The sequence below is a fragment of the Camelus ferus genome, chromosome 20 (genome assembly GCF_009834535.1).
Source record: "Camelus ferus isolate YT-003-E chromosome 20, BCGSAC_Cfer_1.0, whole genome shotgun sequence".
Taxonomy (NCBI): Eukaryota; Metazoa; Chordata; class Mammalia; order Artiodactyla; family Camelidae; genus Camelus; species Camelus ferus.
This window is the reverse complement of record NC_045715.1, coordinates 6,589,329-6,605,585: the sequence shown is the minus strand read 5'-3', so window position 1 is coordinate 6,605,585 and position 16,257 is coordinate 6,589,329. Positions and strand designations below refer to the sequence as shown.

Sequence of the window (16,257 nt, the reverse complement as noted above, 5' to 3'; positions counted from 1 at the left end):
TTATAGAGTGGGAATCTAATGCCTAATTCATAGAGATTTTCTGAGGATCAAATAATGTGATGTATAAATTGCTTAGCATAGTGGACTGCATGTAGGAAATATCTAGTAACTGTAATTATTTTTCATCATCATCATAATCCTGCATGTGGAATATGCACCACCTTCCTCTATGTTAGGTTTCTCCAGCCCTTCAAGACGTCCCTTTGAGAAGTATTAGTTAATCCACGCTTGACTTCTCTCCTCTAAGAAAGCTCAGTTTCCATTACATTTATTTGCTGCCCTTTCGTCTCTGCTCCTTGTTACTGGGTGATGTGAGTGATTTCAGGGTCATCGGTGTAAAAAGTCATGTTATTCTTGTCTCGTATTCTCTGGCAGAAAGGAAGAAAAATGTGTGTTGAGTGCTTACAGTATGTCAGTTTCATCACTGCATGCAATGCAAACTTCACACAATGCAATCTATTTTTAAACCACTTTGCAGATGAGAGAAACTGAGGTTTTAGAGATGGAGTCTTGACCAGACTTTGAAACAGAGATTCAAGCCCAGGTGTAAATGACCCCACAGTCCAAACACTAAGGTTCACAACCAACCCTCAAGGAAGCAGCAAGAACTGATATGTTCGCTTTTCAAATCTGTAGATTACTCTTCAATTCCTATATTTTTCCTTTGTATTTTTGCTAGTCTTATTTCTATTTCTAAAGCCAAATCCCTCGCTCTTTTCTGTCTCTTTCTCTGTCCTCTGTGTCTGTTTTCTACATCTGTTCACATCTGATGTAGTCAGAGTTGAATGCCCTAGTTACAAAATAGTAGTTCTTGTTCATTTTGCATGCAATTCAACAATCAAATCATTTTACCAGCCTTATTTGGGAATGAGGCTGCGATATTGGCAGGTGGTCACTTAATCTTAAGTGTACTTGGCAGCACCAGAATGTAAACTTCTTGAGAGCAGGGACTGGGGTCTGTTCTCTTCACTGCTGAATCTCTGACACCTGGAAATGTTCCCATCTTAATAAATATATATATATTTTTAATGAATGAGTAAATCTAAATATTCCTAAGAGTCACATTGCAGACTTCAAGTAGACAACTATTGACTGCCATATAGATGAAAAAATTTTTTAAGTTAAAAAAAATTTTGGTGTCTTATGCAGATTCACATTCTTTATTTTATTGGAAATGCTTTTCAAATGCCATAAATCCATCTTTGTCCTTTGTGTCTGTTCCCTACATCTGTTCACATCTGATTTATTCAGAGTTAAGAATGCCCTAGTTACAAAATAGTAGTTCTTGTTCACTCTGCATGCAATTCAACAATCAAATCACTTTGAATTCTCTAAAGGGGAGGAACTTGCTTCTATATTTGAACTCACTCACATTCAGAGGGAATATGTTTTAATATTTCAACATCTATACAAAATGCTTTACAATGACTTGTAAGGCACCAATTCTCCTTTGAACACGGAGTAAAGTCGCTAAGGGCTGAGTAGAGTAAAGAATTTCTCCAAGGTCACATGGCCTGTTAATTGCAAAGACCAGGGCTGGCGATCATTTCCTATCCGTCTGCCTCATACATGTACCAAGCAGTAGTCAATGACTGAACTGATGGGGCTCTCAAAGCTTATAGTGGTGGCAGGAGAAGGATTTATGCTCAAACAGAAAGATCACTAAATTCAAGGACCAATAAAGGTCAACCCAGTAAACTACAGATCAGATCACATCAAGGCCTTGCTTAAGCTTTCCTAGTGGCTCTCCATTGAGTAAAATCCAAATTCTTTACCTGGGCCTTCAAACCTCATGTGATCTGGCCTCTATCCCCCTTTCTAATTTTATTTCATAAGACTTTTCTGCTTATGTATTTCTGTCTAGCCTCACTTCCTGGTCTCTGTTTTTTATGGGTTTTTTTTTTTTTTTTTATAGGGGGAGGTAATTAGATTAACTTACTTATTTACTTTTTTAATGGAGGTACTGGGAATTGAACCCAGGGCTTCGTGTATGTTAGGTGTGCACCCTACCACTGAGCTACACCCTTCCTCACGTCTGTTCTCTGGACCCATTCTTGTTACAGGCCTGCTGAATTAGGTGTGGCTTCCTGCCTGGTGGGTTTCCTCCTCAAACCACGGCCCTGGGTTGTGTCCTTTCCCTAGACAAGATTTTCTTAACAGAGTAGCCCCTCCTCTGGTCATTTTCCAGTGCATCTCTAACTTATTTTTATTATTTCAGTATCAGCAGTGATAAATTAGAACATTTCTCACTATTGACATTGTCTTGTTTACTGCTTATCCGCTCCCGTATCAGATTGTAACTCAGGAAGAAGCAGCTTGTTTTTCTTGTTATTTTTATCTCCAGTGCCAGAAATGATTTAATGAATGAATGAATGGAGGGAAACCGTAAAGTCATATACAGCTTTTGACATGGTCAAATCAGTAATTCAGTAGCTGGGAAAACATGAGCAAATCATTACTTTTCTAAATCTTTTTTTTTTCAATCACCTGTAAAATGGGCTAATATTAACTACGTTGGCATGCAGATCAAATGTTATAATGTGCGTGTAAGAGCTTTGTAAAATGTAAAAGGTGGCACTGGCATTAATAATACTATTGCCAGATGATCTTTGGTACAATGTGGGTTTCCCAAAGGGAAAGTGTTGATTAGCAATTATTGCCAAATTTTTTTCCAAATGATGTATTTGCCTGCTCCTTGTAAAACCATTTGTGGTTAATTTGTTGGTCTTTGATCTAATCATGCTGCAGATGTTCAGAAATGCCATCTTTTTGTGCATTGAGGCTCAGTCACTGGGGTTTGTAAAAGTAATGGGCTGTGCCCAATTTTTCCCCAATGTCTTCAACTCTCAGGGACAATGAAGGGAAAATCTATCTTTTGCCTAACAAGGAGAAACTGAAAAGAAAATTCAACTTTTTGTTTTCACAGTCAAAAAAAAAAAAAAAAAAAAGTGGGGGTTGGGGGGAGAAATCCCAGAACTGAATTTTCTAAATTAAAATATTCAATTAGATTTTGCCATCTCCCTAGAGTGAAATATTCTTAGTTGAACATTTGAGTAGCATGTGAAGAGATGAGTTATGACATATTGAGGTTGAGGTCAGGTAATGGAATTGCGATATAATGAGATGACATGCCATATATTTCCTCTTGATTTCAGTCATGTTTGATGGAAAATGGTGGAAAGGTCATATTTTTTAGCCAGTAATTATTCAGGTATGAATCAGTTAGATTTCAGACAGAGATGTGGTTGCCCTGAGCTGTGGAAGTCAATTAGACGTATGACAAAGGACACACAAACCTGTCTTATCTTTGTATCCATATTGGATGATGATTCTTAAAGTGTGGTCTGAAGGACCACGTGAGTCACCATTACCTTGTAAAAATTCAAATTCCCAAGCCTCACCCCAGACTTTCAGATTCAAGGATGAGAACAAGGCCTAGAAATCTGCATTTTAAATAAACGCCTTTGAGTAATTCCTGTATAAACCAAATTTGAGGGACCACGAGATGATGTCCTCAAGGAAATTATTGTATGATTATTGATGTTTCTCAAATAATTTAATTTGTTGTTGAGAAATCACAGGTAGGTTCAGGGACTGTAGGTTTGAGAGATCATAGACTTGTCCTTATTTCAGGAAGATTTTTATTCTAAGTTACTAATTTGTAAGCTATTTGATAAATCTAGCCCTCAGAAAGACTCATTCTTTAAGGATGCTGGATGATGACGTTTTTCAGGATGCTGCTTGATGGAGTTTTGTTGGCGTGGATATGTTTTTTTGTTGGTAAGCTCTGTGTCTGCTTTGGATGCTTGAACTTAACGTGAGCAATTAAGGAGAGAACAGGCTTCAGAGAAACACGTGGAGGGAGAGCCCCAGCTCCTCGGTTTCCAGGAATCCTGACGAGCAGTCAGCAGGGTGGAGAGGAATGGCCCTGAGCCTTCTCACCACATATCCAAGGTGGGCTGTCTGAGGTTCACCTCCTCCATTCAGGAGGCGTAGCATGAATGGTTTGGAGAGCATGACCATGAATCAAATCCCAGCTCAACCCTTTACATCTATTTTCTGTGTGACCCTGGACCAGCTCTCTGTCTCAAGTGCATCATTAGTCAGAAAACGTTAATAACAGAATCTACCTTATAGGATTATTGTGGTGATTGAGTTCATAAGGATAAAGTGATTTTAAAAGTACCTTGCATTTAATAAGCTTTTAATACATATTAACCGTTGATCCTATTACTAACTTTTAGGATTAAGGAACTAAAAAAATCAATTTCTAAAGCAGGGAACTGGGACTACTATGTTTGCCTGCTAGAGCCCTGGTTTTCCAATGGTGGAGGTGTAAGATTGTCTCTCTTCTTTTGTTCAGAAGCTACGATAGTTACAGCTGTTACCACCCTCTGTCCTTGATCCCTAGGCCGGGGTAAGTTTCCAAGAATAATTACTTTCTTTTATCCCGCAGCAGAAAGGCTGGGGATTAGAGCTAATTTGTCTATTTATTTATCTTGGCTGAGGGAATGGAAAGGAAAATAATGGTACCATTAAACTCTCACTGGATAACCTAGATTACCCTGTGCTGTGGCATCAGTTCTCACTCGTCCATCCAGAGTTTTTTGTCTCAAAAATAACACTTGGCTATTTTCTAATGCAAATTAAGTACAATTATTTACTTCCATGACTACTCTTATTCCATACAGAATATTCGTTCTGGAAGATACCATTTTGTTCATCCCTAATTCTCCCTACCTGCCTCCTTTTCTTCATGGCCCTGTCTTTCCTTCTCCCCCTCCCTCCCCTCCCCTCCCACCACCAGCACTTTATAAATGGTGAAACCAAGATCCAGAAATGGTACATTACTTACTTAAGTGGTAAATTGGAATTTGATCTTATGTTTGTCTGATGCTGGAGCCCATGCTTTTAACCTACTAGGGTATATAGCTTCCCTTTTAAATGAGAGAAACAATTAAACAGGACAGGATTGAACATTTAGGACTGAGGTAACCTATGTATAAAGTCAGAACCATTTAAGATGCATTTATAAAAATTCCAACCAAGGAAATGACCAAGCAGCATCATTGTAGACCTACCATGAGCAACTTAAGCGTTCCTGGGTGTTCTGCCTATCTCCTGAAGTACAGATTGTGTGAGTATTTGCATGTTCCTCTACTATTGGCTTTATCATGACCCTGGCAAAGAACCACTAGGTCCTCAATTTTATATCCAGTCACTTTGAACTATGAAGCTATCTTGGCGTAATCATCATGTTTATAGAACCGTTAAGATTGAACTTGAGTCAACACAGAGCAGGGCCAGCCAATTAGTCAATATTGTCTTAGTTATTTTATGATAACAAAAGAACCCAACATTTCAGTGGCTTAATAAAACAGAAACTTATTTTTCACTCCACCTACATGTCTACTTCAGGACAGCTGGGAGCTCTGCTTTACCCATTCTTACTCTAAGTTAAAGACTGGTTGAAAGATCACCGTCTAGAGTGTCACTTGTCACTGTAGCAAAGGAGAAAAAGAAAGAAAGAGCACTCTGGAGGGTCTAGAACCTATGACAAATGCTTATGCGCACTCACAGATCATTGGCCAGGACTAGTTAAATGGGCCACAGCCACAAAGGGGCTCAGACATGTGGTCCTGCCATGTGCTTAGAAGGTGAAGAGCCAGAAGCATTGGTAAGTAGCACTAGTGATGCTGTCACTGTGGAGGAGGGAGAGGAGCTTTCTAATAATGAGGATGTTCACGCAGGATTGATTTACTGGCAGCCAAACACCCTGTCAGTGTACGGTTCAGATAGAGACTGAACTGTCTCGTATGTTATACAAAAGGTTTTAACTGAGCAAGGGACTGAACATAACACTCCGTCTTAAATTCTGTGTCGTATATGCTATCAGCACTTCATTTAGATTGCCCTTTTCTGAGGTCACTGTATGTTTACAACTCTTTTGTTATTATTGTTACTATTTATTTTAGGTTTTAAGGACTTCAGAACTCTTAGAATATCTTAGTAATTGTTATGAAAACTTTCAAGTCTCCAAGTCTATGTCTGGGCCCTGTCAATACCTCTGCCTGTACTTCTGTCTGAGAGCCTGGAGATAAGAAATTATGCCTTGGAAGGTACTGTCCAAACTGAAGACACTAAGCTTCTTTGGTTATAATGAGCAAAACTTGGGAGAGAAAGAGGTATGTCTGATATAAAGGCTGTCATGAGAAAATGATAGACTTTTTGTGTGCTTGTGTGTGTGTGTGTGTATGTGTATGTGTATGTTGGGTAGGCATTTGAGAAAATAAATTTGAAAATATTTAATATGCATGTTTGTAGATTATATATTTTAACATATATTTATCTGTATGTTTAACAGAAAACAAAACTAGAAAGTTAGATTGCAGTGTGGCTGTAGTAAGGCCTTTATTTAATGCCATAGTAAGGCTTTACACGTTGTATGATAAATGTAAGGTGACAATATGATGTCAGGTAAGAAACAGCCTACCAAGGAGCAAAGAGTGGAGCTTACGCTGAACTAAAGTTTCTGTAAACCTTTTATCCAGTGCCAGAGATAAAAGCAACTTTATATGACCAGAGGGCAAGGCAATAAAACTGGGTACAAAAAAAAGAAAGTAGAATTTTCCAAATGATATATAATATTTTTATATTAAATTCAGAATTTTATGAAAAGGAAATAATATGACCCTTTGACAACCAATAATGAACTGTTCTGTCAAATGTCATAGGTAGCCCTTTATTTTTAGGGCTTTCTCTTTGATTTTATTGATTGGACTATGATATGGCTAGGTATTGTTTCTTTTTGACTTGTTCTCTGTGGGATTTTCTGAGTTCCTTGGTTTCATGGGTTGGTCTCTTTCATCAGTTTTGGAAAATTCTCGGCCATTGTCTCTTCAATTTTTTTTTTTTTTTCCCCGCACATTGTCTTTCTGTTTTCCTTTCAGGTTGCCAATTATATGTGTGTTAGACTGTCTATAATTGTCCCACGGGTCTTACTTGCTTAGTTCTGTTCTTTTTTCCTTCTTTTTACCTTCGTGTTTCAGTTGGGACTCCCCTGCTGATCTCTATTAGAGGTCCCCTATCCTGTTTCTGCCGTGTCTGTTTCTACTGTTAAGCCCATTCAATGAATTTTTCATTTCAAGTATTCTATTCTTCCTTTCTAAATTTTTTTTTAAAGTTCTCTTTTGAAATTTTCCTCCTTCCCACTGGTTATTTCCATCTATCCCCCTAATTCTTTATCCTAATTATAATGATTGTTTAAATTCTTTGTTAATTCTAACATCTGGGTCATCTGTGGGCCAGTTTTCCTTGATTGTTTTCTTTTATCTGTGCATCACATTTCCCTGCTTCTATGGATGGCTCATAGTTGTGTGTTGTGTGCCAGACACTGTGTATAAATGAATTATAAAGACTGAAGTACAAAATATTTATCCCCTACAAAAAAGCAGTTTCCGTCAGGCAGCTCGGGTGAGGGGCTGATCTCTCTGATTAGATTTAAGCTAAGTTGGGGTTAGATTGTGGCTTTAGTTCTAATTCACCGCTGGTTTCAAAAGTTTTCAGGTGTAAAAGATCCCTCCTTCCAGCTGGGCTTGGCATCCAGGTACCACGTAACTGTGAGACTGCTCCACCCCCCTGCCCTGCTGTAGGGTTTCTGTCCACAGAAGGTCTCTCTTTGATTCTCAGCCTGGACCCAACTGCTCACAAGCCCTAAGGTTAAGAATTTGTAAATAGTAAGGACCCACTCTGTGTCCAGGGCTCATGTGTACTCAGTATTCCGTGTTAGTCCAAGATTGCTGAAAGTTCAGCCAATTTCTTCTTTTTCCTTCAGTCTCTCTCACCCAGTGATAGATCTGCCCCTTCACTTGTTCCCTGAGATTAAAGCTGCCTCAAGTCCTAACTCGTACATGAAGGGCTTCTCCTGTTTGAGATTTAGTTTCCTCTAAATTTCTTTATGTCCTCAGCTCCCCAGTGGGTTCAAGAGTATACATCATTTTGTAATTTAACTGGAGTTTTTTCCTTGTTATAGTAAGAATTATGGTCATTTATGACTGTCTCTACTATAAGCAGAAGCTGAACTTTGAAAGCTTTCTGTTTTTGAGATTACTTTCTCAACTTTTTTTCTGAGTAGGAAAACAATAACCATTCCAAATATTTCAGAAATTCCAGAAAATTGAAAAATACTTCATCCGTATGCATTTTCATCATTTCATAAGACTCCCCTAATCCTTTCTGAGTTGCTTCAATTTAAAAGTATTTGGTGTCCAAGTGGAAAGAATTTTGCTTTCTCTTCCAATCCTCCGTGCAACCTTCAGCCTTGGAAATCCTTGTTTGTTTCTTGTGTACTGCATGGTCTCCACTGTCCTTTCACGTGTACCTTCTGTGATGTGAAAGATCAAAGGCATCGCCCTTTTGTTATGCAGTGAAATTCAGCCCTCCAGTGTCTCTTCCTCCAAAAAGAATGCCCTTCATGGTGCTCAGAAAATAAAGGTGCTCCCAGGAAGTTATGACCTCCAGCTAGCAGGGTTTTCATGATGAGGTGGCACTGGTAGCTGGGGGGAGACTGATCCATTTATTTCCCTTACTATGTAGCATTCAGTTACAAAGCTACGAAGCAATATTGAAACGTCACAGCACAGGATGGCTGAGGAAATGTTCAGGTTTGTGGAAAGGGTCCTCTGAGAGGGAACAATGAAATCTAGTGGTCCTTTCTTGCCAGAGAGGAAAAGAATGAGTCCCAAGCTACACTTACAGGGCAAAAGATCTCTCCTACAAGACCCAGCAAGGGAAAGGCACCAAAAAAATAAATCAAACTGCTGTCTGATAAATTCCTTCACATGGGTCTTATCCTCCTTTTCAATCAATACCAGTGACTAGGTTTTGTCCGGTTCAAATATTCTTTTTTTGGAGGGGGAGGTGCTCATAGGGTAACTGCGTGTGACACTTCTATCTTAACAAAATAGGTTCAAGGGAACTTCCTTTTGTGCCTGAAGACTGACTTCTTATTTACGTTGTCGCAGGTGACGCCATGCTGCCTGGTGTTACTAGGTTATGTTGGGTAGCCTTGAACTCTCTCTTGTGCACAAAATGGTACTAGTGTTTTACATGTTTATAGATGAGCTTCATTCAACCTTAAAATGTTCTTTTCTTCTTTATTAAACTATAATCTGTCATAAATAATTGGGATAAAGTCTTAAGATAGATAATATTTATGTGCATTTCACATTTTTATGAACATTTTTGTACTTGTTATCCAGTTTGATCATTGCATCAACTTTGTGAGGAAGAGGCTTATCTTCTTGTTTTTTATTGATGAGGAAACTTAAGCGCATGGAAACGTAGATGCAAAAAGAGAAGTGACTTGCCCAAGACCATGAGAAAATTAATGATAGAACTGGGTCAGTACTGGGCAGCTTCTTACTTAATCTGCCTTGAACACATCGCTGAGTAAGATCAGGTTAGTGTAAGAGGAGCATTAGTTTTTGTTTCTGAATGCAAGGGTGTACAATGGAAGAAATTGCTGGAATAGCATCCGTTCAGCTTTATTTTTTAATGGTGGTCCAAAACAGGTTTCTGACTCCATTTTTCCTCCTCCTCCACTTAGCTCTTATCCCCTTATCACAAGGGTTACTCCCAGCCAACTAGCCAAATGAAAAGTGTGGCTTGATTAAGAATCTCTTTTGTCAGTAATCTGTGCCTAATGTTTTTAGCTCTCCCATGGGCTGTTGTAGAAAATGGTAAATCTGGTTTAAATGAAACTTGATCCTCTTAATGGTTTAATAGCAGCCGCCACAGGGTTATGGCATTTTTCAGCAGATGCTTCTGCTTCATCTTAAACGTAAACTAAGTCTTGGAATATTTATGGAAATCATATAAAATATGCCTACACACTTCTGGTTAAATACATTTTTATACTGTAGTCTTTCTTAGACAAGTCCCTGTCTTTGCCCATTTATATTTATTCACATAGAATTTTTAAAAAAGCAAACCGAAGTCTATCCTCTATTTTTATTTTTATTGTGTTTTTGTTTGCTTTTTTACACAACTTTTTAAAACCTTTTATTTGTTTTTTAAATGGAGGGACTGGGGACTGAACCCAGGACCCCGTGCATGCTAAGCACATGCTCTGCCACTGAGCTATACCCCAACCCCCAACACTCTGTTTTTAAAAAAGATTATTCATGTCTTGCACTTTCCTAAGAAAAAAATTTTTTAAAGGCTGAAGAATAAGCTCCGTCTCTAGTCTGGGAACTTGAACAACGGCTTGGTCAATCTGATCATCTTTACGCCTAACACTATTTATTTAGCATTGACAAATTGCTTATACAGTGATGTGCATTAGAGTGTCAACTGAAATAAACAGAACAGTCGTAAAATTAAATGGGACACGAGTTTTCTCTGAAAAGGTGGACTTTGTAATAGTGATTCGGACTATCAGAATGCCTAGGATTAGCTTCTCTCGAGTGTGATAGTTTGTTCAGTCTTTTTTTATAAAAGCATTTCTTCTGTGCAGAGCACTTGTGCTGGATACATGAATGATACAAAGATGAATGACAGGCAAGTAAAGCAATGACTATGACAAAAAAAAATAGGTCTATAATAGAGGTACCAGCTCATGCAAAAAGGACAGAAAATACAGCATACCACCTTCGTTAACATAGTACACAGTTGATTCCTAAAGCTTATAAAGGGCAGACCCTTGAACAGTCTTGTTTTTTGGGGTCGTATTTTCATGGTGGGATGGTTGCTCATTTACCCTGGGCTGGAAAGGTTATTTATGTAAGTGTATCCAATGGTGAGTTTTTAAGGGCAAACAATAGAAGTACAAGCCAGCTCTTAACTCTGAATTATCCATAGGCATCTCTGAATATGATGTGTTTCCAAATACAAGGATCTCAATCTTCTCTTTTCTTAATGTCTTTCCTAGATGCTCCCTCCTAAGAAAGATTTGAAGCCAGGCATGGCTTTCTTGTTTGAACTCTTTCTCCTGCGTGGGAAATACGCTTGTCTCCAGCAGGTCGTGGGCTGGGCAGCCTTCCCTTTGTACGATAACAATTTGAATGTAGTGGCGGGAAAATTCAAGTGTCCTCTTCTCCGCGGACATTATGACCAGAGACTCGACAATTTCAGGAAAATTGAAGATTTGATTTGCCTGGACTTGGACCACTGGCTGTGCAATCTCTATTTTCAGGTTTGTAATATGATTTTGTGAGTGGAAAAAGAACTTAAAATTTTTCCAAAGCTGCTGCTTTCTAGCCTTTAACTTCCTTTCATGCTACTGAAAATGCCAGTAAGCAAAGTATCCTACATCTGTAAGAGTAATTACATCTTAATACTGATTTCTGATAATGTTTGATGTCTGCAAATCAGAGGTAAAACCCTAGAGTTAGCAGAAATCTTAAGGATAATTTAATCCGAGCTTCTATGTTATAAATGAGTCAGGACAGCCACCCACGCCCCGTGATTTCTCAGCTGTTTATAATCTTTTGCTGCTGGAGCAGACTGGTCTCACCAACATGGGACTGGGGGGGTCCATTTCTTCATCAGAGGTTCTCATTGAGGTTCTGTTATGGGTTGGGCACTGCTGTTCCAAGGATGCAAAGGAGATAAGATGTGGTCTCTGCCATTTATTTGATGAGACTGACAAAAGAAAACCGGTGACCCCATTTCCCCATGATGAAAGTGGCCACCATGAAGTTCTCTTTGCCATTTGTGTGACTTCAATGTATGCCACCTGGTTTATATCAAAAATTAAGGGAAAACCCCACCTGGGCCCACCCATTGATTTGTAAAGATTTGGCGTTCTATTTTCTAGCCAAGTCTTTTAGCAGAAACGCTGTTGCATAAATTCATTTTAGGCCAACCCCATGGAGGCGCCAAAAAAGAAACTGACAGCACTATTAAATATAAAGCATTCTGACACATTTTTTAGTCTATTTACTTTTGTCCTATATGTCCAGATTTATTCCACCTGTTCATGGTGTCTTTTCAGGGATGCCTGTATCATAAAAAGCTGTGATTTATTTTCTCCTTCACTGATATGTTTAATTTTTTTTTTCCAGCCTGTCTACTTACTGCTTATCTAACTGAGGGAACCACTAAATATGGATATTTTCAGGAAACACATGTAGTTTTGACCTAAAAGTCAGTGGCTGCATATCCTTCTTATAGGATGGTCTTCCTGTTTTCCTATTTCAGTTTAATTCACTGCCATTTTTTCCCGTTTAGCTAATTCAGTTGTAATGCTCTGTTAAAGCACCTTGTTGTGACAGTCGAAGTATGCTATTGAGAAAGTCACTCTTACACTGACACATGCCCTCCTGTTCATCCTGGAAATAATGGCATCCTAAAATAAATCTGACTATGCATTAAAATCACGTGGGAAGCTTTAAACATACTACAGCTTGAGTCCTGTTCCGAGAAATTTTGATTCAATCATTGTGAGTTGGACCCCAAGATCAGAAGGTTTTAAAAGCTTCTGAGGATAAGAAACATTGATATAAATAAGTGTGAAAAGGAAGACCATTATAAATGAATCCAAAGGAGTTACTGAAAAATCACCCAAATTTTGAAGAAAACTGTAGGAAACCCTCCACAAAATATTTAACAAATTGGTGACTTGAATACTACAGAAAGAGATCAAAATGAAATGAAAATCAAAATGTAGCCATAAAAGAAAATACATTTTGGTATAAGTTTATTAGGTAACGTAAAAGACATTTATAATTTTCCACTAAAATTTTCATTGTTACCTAATAGTCTGTGTTCTATAAATTATGGCATGGAAAATCAGTATTAACTTTGCTTTATAAAAGGTAATTTAGGTAGTACAGATACTGATAATGAAGAGATACATATTTTATATTTGAGATAAAAATCAAGAAGTGATGTTTAAAATTTACAAGGTCAAGAAGAGTGGTTATTTGATAAGCACCATTAGAATAACTTGATTTCACGAAAATTGACTTGATTTGAAAACATTACTAAATTTTTTTCTCTTGTTTCCTCTGACTCCCTACTTAACAAAAAAACGTTGTGAAAAAAGTAATATTATGATTTATTGCAGAGCCCTCTGGCCATTATTCATTGCAAATGGAGGTACTTTTCCACTAGCTTTATTATTTGGTAGCCAATAATAGGAATTTTCTCCGTGTGTATATTTCATGGGGTAGGGGAAGAGTGAGTCTTGCTAACGGGAAATAGTACTGTTATTCAAGACGCACGAGCTTCTGATTGGAAGGCAGAGTAATCACGGCTGTAGGTAGATGCTTCTCTTTCGTGAGGATGAACGTGAAAAATCCTTATCTTGAAGCCCTATTTTCCTCTACGCAAAATTTTAAAATACGTGGAATTTTCTGATGTGAGTTTTCTCAAGTGCAAACATTTCTAAACAAATATATGTGAATTTGGAGTACTCCTTTTAGAGCTACTCAGGAAAAGAATCATCTGGGGTTGGGAAGAGAAAAGAGAGATAAAGTAGATCTTGGCACGGAAAAGTGGTTTTGCAGTGCAGATTTAGAAGAGATCAAAGGAAACAGGTAAAATCCTATAGATCCTGGTTATCTTCCTCAGTGTCTGTTCATGGAGGGAACCTGCCACTATCAGAAAGGCCGGCAGAGCGAGGGCGTGTGGTCCAGCCCTGACCTCCGGTGTCCCACCAAGGTGTTACTAGGAGTAGGACTCAGGCTAATTAACCCTGAGCTTTAAGGAGGGAACTGGAGAGCGTCTCTGAGTCCACTCCCAGAGCGAGTGTGAAAGAATGGTAAGAGGGAAAACTATGCAAGCAAGATAGCCTTTAACTGTTTCCTAGAAAGGCTTTTCTATCAATTTCTCCCTTTTCCAAATACTTGGTTTCCTGTGTCATTGATTCTTTCCATCAAGAGCTTTACTATTAACATTTTAAACATAGAGATAAGTTGAAAAAGTTGAGTGGCAAGCACCTATATATTCACCACTAGATTCCTCAATCTTGTCATTTATTTTTGGACTTCATTTTGTTTCTTGGAGATAGTAAATACTCACTAGTAAATTAAATTTGCTAATTTCATCCCAGCATGACTATTAGACACAGGGTTGTTTGGAAGAAGAAATTAGAGCAAGTACAAGATAAAACAGAGAAACTAATAAACGTATAGTGCATTTTATGTAAACCTGTTGATACCAAAAAAAAAAAAAAAAAAAGCATTCTTTGTAATGCAACCAAACAAAAACAAATATAGGTTTTGGAAAAATTGAATTCAAAATCTTTTGGATTTTGCTAATTATTTCCTTGTTCTAGAGAAATAGCTAACTGTGTATGTAGTATTTTTAATAGTTTAGATAACAGATCTGTCTCTTAATAGGTAATTAAACTTCCTCTAGATTTGGATGATCCAAGAAAACACAAAAGGCATATTCAGCTCCCCCCTAAATTTCCAGTTTGTCTAATGGCTGAAGCAGAGAAAGCAGAATCAGGTGTGGATGACACAGCTGGCCTTTCAGAGAAAGAAATAGAGAAAAACATTTGTGCATCGAAAGGTGATGCAGCTAAACCCTCCTCACGCTCTTCTCAAGGTTAGTTTACTTTTTATCAGCATCTATGACTAATGTTTCAAGTTGTGTTTTAGTCCATAAAACTGGGGAAGAATGATCATTCATGTGTTTTTCTATACCATGCCATTTAAAGAGAATGTAATCGTTGACAAGAATGTTAGTTTTCCTATCTTGTAATTATACATTACATAATAAAATAGAAAATTACTTCATTGAAACACAAGTCTTATCCCCTGATGTTTTTAATCTATGCACTTTATTGTTAATTATTTTAGGTGTGATCCTTATTTTTTTTTATCTATACATGTAACTATAAATTATCTTTAAAAGTTTAACTTCATTCAGTACTTCCCTTCAGGACTTACTTAACTCATTAAACACCTCCATGTGCTCTCATGTTATTGTTAGCTATGCTTTCGGTTTCACTTTTTTATTAAACAGAAAAAAAAATTCCTTACTCTTAATAGAAAGTTAATTTACTGACACATTTGATCAGTATCAGTGCTTTATAATATTTTTAATATAGCATGTTTTTACTGTGGTTCATTTTTCCTCTTGTTTAAAGAAATCTTTAGTAATTCATTTGGAGCTTGGGTCTGTGATTGGTAAACTCCCTTGGCCACTGCATGTCTACAAAAGTCTGTTTTCTTCACTTTTGGTAGATCATTTAGGCATGTATAAAACTCTAGTATATTAATAATGTTACATCACTGTTTTCTTCACCATTTTTTGTGTCTATTGTGGCTGATGAGAAATCTGTATTAAATATTAACTGACAGATCTTAGGAAGGCAGGTGATGAATTTCCATTCCTATTTTAGGCAGATCCCTCTGCTAATTTTTCGGAGGGTTTATTTGAGAAAGGCATGGCTAGAAACAGATCAATTAGGAACAGTTTGGAGCAGTCAGGCAGCAAAAGAGGGTCTGAATTTGGGCAGGTAGTAAAGTTGGAGAAGAGAATATACATTTTTAAAGTATCAAAGAGGTGCACTAGAGTAAGAACATTCCTGTTAATTGGATGTGGCTGTGAAGGAGAATGAAGGATGACTCCTAGTTTTTTTAGCACAGGTAGGTGTAAGTGTCAACCAGCAGATAAAAGGAAATGCAGGGGGAGGGACAAAATTAGGAGAAAAATCAAGAGCTTGATTTTGGACCTGCTGAGTTTGAGGTTCCCATATTAATTCCAGGTAGAAATGTTCAGGAGATGTTTGGGAAGATGGATGTGAAGCCAGGAGAGAGATGGAAATTGGGAGGAAGAATATGTCCCTTAGGGAGGCATAAGGACCCAAACTCTAGCTGAAACCGCGAAGTGGTTGATTTCAACATGGGACAGTGCGTGGAACAATGAAAGTTTTGGGAAGAGGGCCCAGCTCAGGACAACAGCAGTGTTTCAGAAGGGCCCTGGGCCAGGACTGTCGTCAGACCCAAAGCCTGCACTGCTGGGCTTCCTGGGTGACATCTGTCTTCCTGTCTTGCTCTGCCTGTCAGCTGGACGGCACAGAGCTTCACACTCAGTTTCCAGTGGTGAACGTTTCTGAAGTTGTGGTTGGAGTTTTCCAAATCCCCTGGAAACTTCATGCCTTGTTGGGCCAAGCAAAACTCCACTGATTGCTAGACTCAGTTTCTAGAACCCCACTTCCTTCCCTAACAGGCAATTCCAGCACGAGCCCCAGGCTTCCACATTCACACCGTCCTGTTTCCCTGTGAGTGAACCACTGTCCCC

At 38.2% G+C, this 16,257-nt stretch overlaps 1 protein-coding gene across 1 annotated transcript in view; it reads left to right on the top strand.

Annotated features, from left to right (window-relative positions):
* Positions 1-16,257, top strand: part of OFCC1 (orofacial cleft 1 candidate 1) — a 247,041-nt gene that overhangs the window by 86,807 nt on the left and 143,977 nt on the right. The window contains exons 11-12 of the mRNA XM_032462476.1: positions 10,931-11,194; positions 14,346-14,556. Coding sequence (XP_032318367.1) covers positions 10,931-11,194; positions 14,346-14,556 — 475 coding nt within the window. The remainder of the gene's footprint in view (positions 1-10,930; positions 11,195-14,345; positions 14,557-16,257) is intronic.